General features: G+C 43.9%; 1 protein-coding gene across 6 annotated transcripts in view; it reads left to right on the top strand.

The window, feature by feature from the left end:
* Positions 1-1,562: 1,562 nt before the first annotated feature.
* DCLK2 (doublecortin like kinase 2) overlaps positions 1,563-12,353 on the top strand; it is a 180,984-nt gene continuing 170,193 nt past the window's right edge. For 3 of the 6 annotated variants that reach the window (XM_055276101.1, XM_055276104.1, XM_055276105.1), the window contains exon 1: positions 1,563-2,586. In XM_055276101.1, the coding sequence (XP_055132076.1) occupies positions 2,166-2,586 (421 nt within the window). In that variant the 5' untranslated portion in view covers positions 1,563-2,165. The remainder of the gene's footprint in view (positions 2,587-12,353) is intronic. The other 3 variants (XM_055276106.2, XM_055276102.2, XM_055276107.2) reach the window with 2 other exon arrangements.

Here is a 12,353-nt window from a genome sequence, read left to right on the forward strand (position 1 = left end):
GGGCTCATCAGAAATGCAGAATCTCAAACTCCACCCCAGAGCTACAGAATAGCAATCTGCATTTTAATGAGATTCCCCTATGACATGTAAATATATTAAAGTTTGAGAAGAAGCACTGATTTATTTGATTCCTGGTGTTACAGTCTGTGATTGGAAACTCTGGATATACCTTAGGGGTACTTTTAAAAAAATACTTTTTGAGAAGCCCGTCTCCAGAAATTCTGATTTAACTGATCTAGGTTGAGGCCTTTTAAGGTGGTGGACCTAATGATGCTGCAGGATTTTCCTCTAGAAAAACTACATTGAAGCCTCAGATCAGCTCTGACTTCCTAGCATGCCCCAACCCCGCAGGAAGTTAGATATGCCCAGGTGTATGCCCAGAACTGCCTTAGTAGTAGTATTGTGCACCGAGCAGGAGACCTCTCTGGAGCTGCCATGCAGGGTGTGTGTGTGTGTGTGTGTGTGCGTGCGTGTGTTTGGTGGGGCGCACCAACTTCACAGATGCTAGACCGTTGCAAGTGCTTCTACCTTCTTTTATTCATGCTCTTCCAGGACTCAGTTCAACCCAAGAAAAAGCAACTATGCCTTTCTTCCTGAAAGGTCAGTTTGGATTGCTGTCTAGGACTGCTCAGAAAACCAGGTGTTGAATGTTCTAAGGTTTCACGTGACAAATTGGGATCAAACATATTTGAGCTTTATTTTTCCTAATAACAAAATGCAAATAAGTCTTGGAAAAGATGTTTTTATTGTTGAATAGACACTACGGCATTAAGATTTCCACTATGATGGGTGCTCACAAATGATAGGCCTCTTAGGTAAGAAGCTTTAATTGACAACATTAAATATGCGGGTAGGGGAGTGGGTGCACAGTCTCTCTTTCCTTTGTTAGGGCATCCCAGTGACAGAAACAATGCCTGACACATGGTACGCTCTCGATAAATATTCGTTGATTACATAACCCCCTCTACCACCCAATAACTTCTCATCATTCATTCAAAGTTACTGAACGTACCATATTAGCGAATCTGCAATGTAAACAGTGGAGGCTGTTTTCTCAAAGGATTTTCTAATAAAGCAACAAATCTTTTTTTAAAAAATGAATGGTGTGCCCCAAGTCAATGCTGGGCTTCGGATTTCTGCGGTAGTTTGGCCTGGGGTCCTCACCGGGAGGCTGGCTGGGGATGTGCTCCCTGCCCTTGAATCTCCTTCCTTTGTAGTTTTTGGCCTGCGCGGTTACGTTTCCCAGGCGGAGGAGCGCGCGTCGCGGCTGCGCCCATTAGCGCGCGGCGCCGGGCAGGAGCCGTCAGGCGGGCGGGGCTGCCCGGGACCCGCAGGAGCTGCTCCTCCCTCGCCGGCGCTCGGCCCCCTCCTCCGCCCCCACCTCCCCCTCTCCGCGGTTTGGCATCCGCCGGGCCGGGAAGCCTCCTCCAGCGCTGACAGCCGGCGGGCGGCGGAGGGAGGCCAGAGCGCGGATGCTTGCCGGTGGGCCGGGCCTGACGGCTGCGTGGGAGGCAGGCTGCATTATTTCCCTCTAGGGCCGCGCTCCGGGGGAGGAGGGGGCCAGACACGGCCCTCTCAACCCCGAACGGCGCGCGCTGCCCGGCGGGCGGGATCCGGGCGCGGCCGAGGCGGCGGCGCTGCACCCCGGGCCTGGGACCGCGCGCGTGGGCGGGGGCCCGCGCGACTCCCCCGGGGGCCTCACCCACGCTCCGCGCCCCGCCCCACCCTTCCTTCCTTCCTCCCCTCGGCGCTCCCGGGAGCGCTCGACAGACGCCCGAGCTTTGTGTGCGCCCGCGGGCCCGGCGCGAGCCTCGGGCGGCCCAACTTTGTCTTTCCCGGCCGGCTCCCGAGCGGGACTTGTGAGGCGTGGCCGGGTGGAGGAGGCGCTTGCGGGGGCGTGGGGCTCCCCGGCAGGCGGGAGGCACGGAGCGAGCCGCGCTGGACAATGAGCTGGGCAGCTCGGCGCTGCGGCCACTTTTAGCTGAGGGTGCGGGCGGGTCGGCATCTCCGCAGCTCGTCGGCCCCACCTGCGCGGAGAGGGCGGGATGCCAGAGCCAGGTGTCCCGGCGCGTTAAGGGCCCTGGCAGTCAGACGTCCCTGCACCGGCGCTCGCACCCTTAGTCGGCCCGGAACGTCTTTTTGCGGACGCCCTCGGAGCAGCCGCGATGGCCAGCACCAGGAGTATCGAGCTGGAGCACTTTGAGGAACGGGACAAAAGGCCGCGGCCGGGGTCGCGGAGAGGGGCCCCCAGCTCCTCCGGGGGCAGCAGCAGCTCGGGCCCCAAGGGGAACGGGCTCATCCCCAGTCCGGCGCACAGTGCCCACTGCAGTTTCTACCGCACGCGGACCCTGCAGGCCCTCAGCTCGGAGAAGAAGGCCAAGAAGGCGCGCTTTTACCGGAACGGGGACCGCTACTTCAAGGGCCTGGTGTTTGCCATCTCCAGCGACCGCTTCCGGTCCTTCGATGCTCTCCTCATAGAGCTCACCCGCTCCCTGTCGGACAACGTGAACCTGCCCCAGGGTGTCCGCACTATCTACACCATCGACGGCAGCCGGAAGGTCACCAGCCTGGACGAGCTGCTGGAAGGTAGGAGGGGAGGGCGCTGCACGGCAGGTGCGGCGGAGCGCGGACAGGTGCAGTGGGCGCGAGCCCGCGCAGCGGGGAGCCTGCGGGGTGCTTTCCAAGCGGCACGGGAATTGATGCTTCTGTCTGCTTCTCTAGAGATTGGCTGGGGGTGGAGGGCGGTGGGGTGCCCACATACACACTGACTTTCCTTCCCAAGAGGTTTGTCTCTTGAAGGAAAAAATTTCCTGATGGTCCGGCCAATTTAGGCACTGGTGGCATATCCTAAGATTGTTGAACTTATTTTTTTTGAAGTGCAAACTGTTTGAGAAAATGGTTCTCCCGTGGGGAGTTGGGTAATCCCCTACTAATAAGCTCTGTTGGACCCTCGGTGTGGACCCTGATGCAGGCACCTGTCATGTTCCAGTATTCGGAGTCCTGTCGTGATTGCTGTCAGAAGCTGTGGTTGTGAAATGCTCTAGGTTGGCTTTCCTAGTTTGCCTTGCAGCAGAAGTTACTTGAGGTGAAGAGGGATGATCCTAGACAGCAGATCTCAACCTTGGCTTCACCTTGGATCACACTGGGGACTTCGAAAAATATGGGACCCTGATCCCCCAACTTCCAGATATCCTGATTAAATTGGTTGGGTTTGGGGTATGGGTTAGGCGTCTAGAGTCTCAAAAGCCCACCCCTCCCAGGTGATTCTAATGTGGGACCCTGGTTAACAATCACTGTGCTAAAGGGTTTTCCACATTTGGTTGGGAAAAAGGTAAATCAAGGTCAATCTCTCCTGCCTTATCCTCTAATAAGAGTAGCTAATTAGAATGATAGAGGCCATTGGATTCAGCAGTGGGGACTTATTTTAAATTAGTAATTCTGCTGTGTCAGCCATGCCTCGGTCAAAGAGACTGCTTGGCTGGATGTTGGGTCATCCTTGAATTCCTGCAATACTTATGCCTCATCCTTTTCAGGTAGAAAATGCATTATCAGTAGTTAAGAACCTGTTTCCAATTCTAAATAACATCTAGAAAGACCAGGCAGAACCCAAGTATGTGCTGACTGCGTGTTTACATACAGTCCGCTCTTGTGCATCTTTCTTAATGCAAATGGCACATTCCATGTAGTCATAGCAATAGCTTGGCATGGAGAGGAAGCTGAACATCAAGTCAAATGTTTTTCTTATATTATCTCAGCATGCTTTTCGGTCCTGAAGGCATTATCCCCATTTTATAAATGAGGAAACTTAGGCAGCATGCCTTGCCTCACAGTGCCTGCAGCATATACTTTCTCATCTACAGTTCACCTCTACTGAGCTAATGTAGCCACATGGAGGAAAACTAAAGGTGGTAGAGTTTGTCTATTTAGTCACTGCCATCAGAAGTTTTTGCTGCCCTGCCTAGATGGCGACCCAGCCAAAATTAAATTGTCTCTTCAGCCTACATAGGCGCTTGTGACTTCACCCATTCTGTCAGTTGTGTGTTTTGGTTTTAAGGGCTTCTTGAGGAGGTAAGGGGATAGCTGGAGGAGTATAAGTAAAAAAGGAAGATACAATGTTCAAAGGGCCTTGTTCCTTTTCTTAATCATGTTAAACACTTAAAAGCAATATTTGCCTAGCTCTTTTAAAACAGAGTAACCAATCGTTTGACCCAAGATCAGATTTGCAGGATCAAGGCAATGCCTATTTGCTTAAGCACTTGTTACTCAACATGCCCTTGGGATACTGTTCCTGGTATGGTTTCTTAAGAGTCAACAATGTTAATATCCTCTAAAGAAATTTTAACAATGGGTTTACTACATAAAATTGAGATAATGTAAAGATGAATCTCATAGGAGAGATGATAAGGTGGACATTATGCATGTCCATTAATAGGAGTACATAGTATAGATTGCGTCTTTTACCGCCCACAGCATGCATGGCCAGTGGGTCTAATTCTGCGACTGTAGTTTCAGCTACAAATTGACTGTTAACAAATTTCCTTCAAATCATTCACTGATTTTTAGTGGATGGGGATTTGGAAAAAACATTATCTATGGCGTCTAAATCATACCAAAATGTGATAAATAATGTGACAAATAGTTGCACAGCGAAAATGTGTTTTTATGGCTTTGCCTACTTCTTTGAAGAAGTTTTTAATATAATAAAATTACTGTAAAAGAAGAAAACTTGGACACTTTTTTGTCATATGGAATTCTCTCTGACAATGGGTCTTTAATTCTTGAATTTTCCCCCAAATAAGTAGAATACTCCATAGTAATGCATTTTTTTTTTTTTTTAGAAAAGAAACATAGGTGCAGTAGTTCACGTCTGTAATACCAGCACTTTGGGAGACTGAGGTGTGTGGATCACTTGAGGTCAGGAGTTTGAGACCGGCCTGACAAACAAGGTGAAACCCCATCTCTACTTAAAAAAAAAAACAAAAAAAACAAAAATTAGCCAGGTGTGGTGGCAGGCACCTGTAGTTCCAGCTACTCAGGAGGCTGAGACAGGAAAATTGCTACCCAGGAGGCGGAGGTTGCAGTGAGCCAAGATCACGCCACTGCACTCCAGCCTGGGCGATGGAGCAAGACTCTGTCTCAAAAAAAAAAAAAAAAAAAAGAAAAAAGAAAAATAATCACGAATGCTTACTGTCAATCATTCCAGAATGTAAATAGTTTCAACTTTTAATTAAAATTGTGTGCTCAGATTTTTCATGTAGGAGAACTAAGCAGCTATCTGTGAAGTTATTTGCATTAGTAAAAATAGGTCTGTAATCACCACATTGTCAAAATTGACTGCTGTATTTCGTTTTGGTTGATTATTTTTAATAAAGCTCTCTTAGGCAGTATTTTACAACATTATGTTCAACTAGGCTCTGCTTCGATCCCATGGAACTTGTAGTTTAAGAGGTATGTTTTTTTCTGAAATGTCTTGAGTGATGAATAGAAAGTATGACTCAAAACAGTAGGACATGAACATTCATTCAGAGCCCCAATCTCATTGAACTCAGATGACAAAAGAAATTTGCATGGCCCAAATTATTTTTTCTTCTGCCCTTGACCTTGAGAGTCTCTGGAGACTAAAAGCTGTTCTAGTGTGAGCTGGCGCTCCTCCAGCACTACACTAAACCAACAAGCACCTTCAATTTATTGATTTATCCACCCTTGCTGGATTAAGTTTGAGTTGATGCTGTGCAGTCCTGTAATCCTAATTATTCTTTAAAACTAGATGGGGACCTCTTCCGGCAGAACTGTGGCTCTTAATCAATATGGGAAAATAGTTGAGCTGTCTTAAGCTGTGAGCCTGCTGAGCTCAGTATCTGTAATAACCAACAGAGGATGTCCAGATGACTTGTTCTTTAGCTTTCTTATTAGGGACTGATTCAGAATTCCTAGTCTTAGTTCTCTTCCATGTGTCTTCTCTCCTTCTGAGCATTTTGAAATATTTGTAAAGTTTTGATGACCTAAAGAGATATAACCAAGGACAGTAGAAAAAGTGCGTGACCAAGTCAGGATTCCTGAGTTCTACTGACTAGATTTGAGAAAAATTTCACCTCACTTCCCTGGCGTTGGCGTCCTTTTCTCTAGGATGAGAAGTTGGCAGACCACCTCTCTAAGTTAGGTCTCTTCTGGTTTAAAAATGTATATGTACCCTTCAATTATCTGAGGGGTTATTGGTGGAGCATATGATGGCCTGGGCTGCCTTTCCCTAGCCAGAGCCCATTTTCCAGAAAATCGATGAGGCTGCACATGTCCAGATAACAATCACAGAATGGGGTGTATATCTCTGATGAAGTGCTTGCCAAGAGTCAAAGGCATTAAGAGCTACCTATGTCTGCCTCTCTCATTCCAAAATAAAATGTCATTTTGCTATTTCTACCTTTTATCCCTTCATGAACAGTAAGCTGATTGTTTTTTGGCATATGAGAGAGTTTTGGTTATTTTGATAATGATACTTTGATTCCTTCATGAAGTTAACATGAACATGTAAGAAAAATAAGATTCTAAAGAAATCAAGCCCATGAAGTTTGAGGTCCTCCTACCAAACCTATCTACTGCATCTGGTTAGGTCAGTTCTTTGAAAGTGTTAAATAAACCAAAATATGTTTCTGAGAGTTTTTAAGTAAAAATGAATTTCCATAAGAACCTAGATTATACTTAGTTGTTTTTTCCTGAAAAATAAATTTTATAATAATAGAAACAGTGGAACTTATTATGATAAGAAGGAAATAAACTCATGAGTTACAAGGTATTTGCACATAGGAGTCGAAAATGGTGCACACTGAAGTCATGCATGGTGATTGGACTTGGAAAGTTAATATTGAATCTCAGGGCTGCAAAATGTTCTTTACCTGCGAAACCCCTGGATTCTTCAAGGCCCACTTCAAATAGCACCTATGAAGTCTCTTCGCACTTCTCTGGGCAGTTGGTCTCAAATGGTTAGTTGAGGGCATACTATGTCCTAGACGTGGTCACATGCTTACGGTCTCTTCCTTCAAAAAATGCACATTTTCCTGGGAGAGAGACAGTAAACATACAAACAAGATGGCTTCAGCTAAAGTGCTGTAAATGAAGTGGTGATGACGTGGGGCAGGATGGCCATATTGGCTGGGGTGATGGGGAGGGCTTCCTAGAGGAACAGACATTGGAGCCAAGGCCTGAGGTCAAGTTTATAACTCTTTCCTCTGCTTACAGCATTTTTGTTTACTTCTATTATAACCCTTAGCTTTGTAGTCTCACGATATATTGGATCTGTTTTTGCACTCAACTGAGAGAAGCCTGAGGTCAGGGATCTTAAATACAGTAAATTCATTGATTAAATAACTCAGACAATGATTTTACCTCTAAGTCCCTTAGTTGTCTAGGGAAGTTTTGTGTGAATTAAGCTTTAATGGGATTCCTAGATATTTGTGAAAATATATGTTTTTGGAAAATTGGATTACATGTTAGATAAACGTATAATTATGGGTGAAATTCTGTGCTAACCATTTTGGAGGGAATGACTCTTCCATAACATCCTTTTCGATAAATCTGATTGTCCCATCTCATTTCCTTAAAAACAAGGAAAATAAGATGTGCTATAATACAGCTGCATAAGGAGCTCTTTCCAGAGGTAAGAGGAAAATTTTCATTTAAAGAATAAATGAATCCTAAAAGGTTGGGGAAGAAAAGGGGATATGTGGGAGAGCATTTATGAGATTAGAGTATGACACAGTGATACCCTGGAAGTTACAAGACAAGTAACTCATGGGTTTAATATCTCATAGGTTTTTATACTATGGAAAAGGATATTTTTATGGTCCTGTGATATGAAATAAAGGAAACTAGATTCTCTTGGGCAGTGATCATCTAGCTGCTTTCTTCATTGCTCGTGAGGCCAAGAGGAGTTGCTGCGGGGTGTGCACCGCCTGGCTAGGTCTTTTTTCTGTGTCCTTTCCTGCCCATTCTACCACTGCATCTGTGTTTTTATGTCTTCTACTCGTAAAGTAGACCATTACCCTAAGGATTAGAGATGCTTTTCTTCTCTGCATTGCTACCATTTACTAGATGTTTTATGAGCAGTCATTGTGTGAGGTACTTTACATGTTTCATCTAACCCTTGTAATACCCTCTGAAATATGGGTGCATTGTCATACCCATTTTACAGATGGGGAAGCTGAGGCTCAGAGAGGGTAAAGAAATTGCTGCATTGTACCAGTGTAAGAGGTAGAGCTGGCACTTGAGCCCTTTCTCCCTGGCTTCTGAAGTTCTGTGTTCTTAACTACTACATTCTACCACCTGAGAGGAAATGGAGTCCATTCTGTTGGTGGGGTCTTTGGGAGGTGTCTTGGTTCATTTTCTCTTGCTATAACAGAATAGCACAGACTAGGTAAGTTATAAAGAAAATAAATTTATTTTATTTTCTAGTTCTAGAAGCTAGAAAGTCCAAGGCACAGCACTGGTATCTGTTGAGGGTCATCCCATGGTGGAAGGGTGGAAAGTGAAAGCAAACATAGGATATAGAGAGAGGAAATGGGGCTAAATTCCTTCCTGTTATAACTAACCTACTCCCACAATAACAGCCTTAATCCACTCATGAGGGTGGTGCCCTCATTATCTAATCACCTCTTCAAGGCCTCACTTGTTAATATTATTACAATGGCAATTAAATTTCCAACACCTGAAGCTTGGGAGATGTGTTCAACCCACAGCAGGAGGTGAATAAATCATAAAGGCAGAGACTTCATAGGCTGGATTAGTGCCCAAAGAGGCCCCAGAGAGCTTGTTTGCCCCTTCTACCATGTGAGGATGCAGTGAGAAGTCACCATGAGTGAACCAAGAGCCCTCACTACACACCATATCTGTCAGCACCTTGATCTTTGATGTCCTCACCTCCAGAACTGTGAGAAATTGATTTCTCAGTCACTCCGTTTTTTGTATTTTGTTATAGCAACTTGAACAGACTAATACAGTCTTGCCTCTAAAGTTCAGTGATCTTGGGAAATGCTTCTAGGGGTGGGAAAGAGAAATGATTTTGGCTCTATCTGGCTCCATGTCTCTCTTTGAAAGTTGGCTGGGTACTTGATCAGATGTAGTTACCCAGATTTAGATGGAGTTCTTAAAACCTCTCAGTAACATACAGGAGGATCTTTTCCATAGACTATCCTCATGAAACAGAAAATTATAAACCCAACAGGGGGTGGGACCACAATTGTCTTGTTTATCCCTTTATCCCATGAAACAAATGCTTCTGGCATGTGATGTTTTTTGAATTAATTTTACTTTTGTGCCCTATTTAGGGTGTTTTAATAGTTGGGTATAGGTGGATGTAGATGCTTTAAAAAATCTTTATTTATTAAGATAGCCAGTTGGACAGTTAGCCAGATTTACAGAGGTAGCATAAGTTAATGTTAAAGGCAAATATTCCTTGCCCCTTTGTGTTTCAATTTTTTAATATATTTTTCTTCAAGAAAAATGATGCAGTATATTTATGTCCCAAGAATTTATCAATTTCACTAGTATCTGAGATAGAGATGTCTGACTTGAGTTTTCTCTTTGAACAGCTATCACAACGAGATTCTTTTTATTTTTATTTTTTTTGAGACTGAGTCTCACTCTGTCTGCCAGGCTGGAGTGCAGTGGAGCAATCTCGGCTGACTGCAAGCTCCGCCTCCCAGGTTCACGCCATTCTCCTGCCTCAGCCTCCCAAGTAGCTGGGACTACAGGTGCCCGCCACCACACTCTGCTAAGTTTTTGTATTTTTAGTAGAGATGGGTTTTCACTGTGTTAGCCAGGATGGTCTCGATCTCCTGACCTCATGATCTGCTCACCTCGGCCTCCCAAAGTGCTGGGATTACAGGCGTGAACCACCGTGCCCAGCCCACAACCAGATTCTTTCATATTTATTTCTTGTTATGTGTTTAAATCCCAGGATTATTCTAAGCCCGCTAATATTTTCAGTATCTACAGGAGTTCTCTGCCATAGCTAAGGCTTAGTTGTGTTCATCTTTAGCATTCTCATTTTAAGCAATGGTTTTTGCTAATTTTTTCATACTTAATTTTAACACAATCTTAATTTTTTAATTTTGTGAGTCAGAAATAAAGTCAAGAGCTTAAATGAATATTCTTTTATTCCTTAAAACATGTTATAATTTGATCCTAATCCCTGGGATATTTTGTCCTATTTGCCGTGTTTTCAACAGTGTAGAGGAGAAGTCATTATATTGTAATTTGTCAGAAGCTTTTCCTTATAGACTAAAGGAATGGTAAAATATTGGTTTGGTGAGGTCGCCCTAAGTACTTTTCATTACACTGTAACATTTACTAACATTTCAAACTAAGTGACTAAAATAATCTGCAATTTTGACCTACTCTGTTACCTTTTGTTTATTTGTTAAATTATAGTTACTTGCAACCAAAATGCAAAATGTTCACAATAGATGTTTTAAAATATTTTCATTGATCTCTTCCTTCACTGTATGTTTTTTAAACTTCAGATTACTTTGTTGACTTTTGAAATAGCAATATGTGGAGGCCAAGGAGGTTTGCTGAAAATCACTGAGATGAGACAGATTAATAGAAGAAAAGGCATGCAAATTTATTTAACATGTATACACAGGAGCCATCAGAATTAAGATGCAAAGATATAGGGGAAGTTGTCCATTTTTATGCCTAAATTCAACAAAGTATGGACAGCCATGTAGAAGTATGATTAGACAAAAGGGCATGATTTAATGTTAATAGACTGAGTTGGGACACCCAGCAAGGCCTGTCTGTCTAGATTCTTCTTGGCCTCTGTGAGCAACATTCCTTTCTTCTGGGTGTGGGGCAGGACCCTCTCTGGAATGGGGGTCTTGTGACCTATAGTCAAACCAGGTAGGTCAAATAATTTCTTTATAGCCAGTTTTTACATACAAAGTGAGGGGGAAACGAGAGTAATATTTTTAGATTTTATGGCTGGCTTTGGGTGAAAAGGATTTGGGTTTCTATGACCTTCCTTGGAGAAGAGGGATTCTAGTTTTTATGGCTAGCTTTGGAGGTGAATGGGACTAACAGCCAGGAGTGCGGGAGAAGGTCAGAGAAAAACGTTTGCCTCTGAGGATGCTACTGAGGCCTTCATTTTGGAGTATTGTTTTCTGAGCCCCAACAGATGCAGTTATTTCTCAAAGGCAGTCATTGAGAGTCTCTCCCCTAATGCCCTTGCTCATCATCTTGGTCTCTTTACTTAATAGTATTTTGCCTTATCTGCTGAAGAATCAAGAAAAAAGGGGTTCTAGAAACTTATTACTGGTTATATTGTTGTTCATTAAGCCTGTGTGGGAGAACTTGAGAAATAGTACAGTGTAAATTTGTCTCTTATTAGTTTAGTGATCAAAGCCAGTTTCTGGAAGGTTCTACCTGAATTTTACAATGTATTTAAACATTTAGCAGAGTCCTAGCATGCAGTGGCTGCTTGATAAATGGTGGTGGTCCTCAGCTTTTTTTTTTGCTTAATGTGTGTCCTTGTAACTTCTTCCTCTAATTCCAGAGCTACTTCAGTCTTCTCCTGCTGATATATGGCAGCCTTCAGATTTTTTTCTTTTTTCTTTTTAAATTCTTTTTATATTTTATAAGTAGAGACAGAGTCTTTGTTGCCCAGGCTGGCCTCCTGGCCTCTAGCAATCCTCCCGCCTTAGTCTCCTGATTAGCTGGGATTACAGGTGAAAGCCACTACACCCTTCAGATGTTTTGAGACAATGGTCATGCTTTCCTCTGCTACAGGTTGAGTGTCCCTCATCTGAAAATCCAAAATGCTCAAAAATCTGAAACTTTTTGAGTACTAATGTGATACCAGAAATGGAAAATTCCATACTTAACCTCATGTGACAGGTTGCAGTCAAAATGCAGGTGCACAACATGTAGTTTATTCAGCCTTCCCAAGGGAAAAAAAAAGAATTCCAGCCCCTTTCCGCTGTGATAAATATTTTCCGTGCATGCCCAGTTCCCCCACGAAAGCACACTCACAAGGAGTAATAAAATGGCACACGCGTAGGCCAGCTGCACCAATGGCAGGTTCTCCACAATGCTCTACGTGGGGTTAAGACCTATGTACATTACTCACTGTTTTGCTTTGTTGCTTATTCTCTGTTCTGTGGTGTAAAGATATTGTTGAAAACATCAATAATACTTGCATGATGCTCATAGGGTAATGCAGATATTCCAAAATCTGAAAAAAATCTGAAATCTGAAACCTTTCTGGTCTGAGCATTTTGGATAAGGAATACCGAACCTGTATTTCCCCTTCTCTCTCTTCCTCTAAACACCATCACCTTTTTTTTGGATAAACATCTGGTTTC

Source organism: Symphalangus syndactylus, chromosome 4 (assembly GCF_028878055.3).
Source record: "Symphalangus syndactylus isolate Jambi chromosome 4, NHGRI_mSymSyn1-v2.1_pri, whole genome shotgun sequence".
In the NCBI taxonomy this organism is placed as follows: domain Eukaryota; kingdom Metazoa; phylum Chordata; class Mammalia; order Primates; family Hylobatidae; genus Symphalangus; species Symphalangus syndactylus.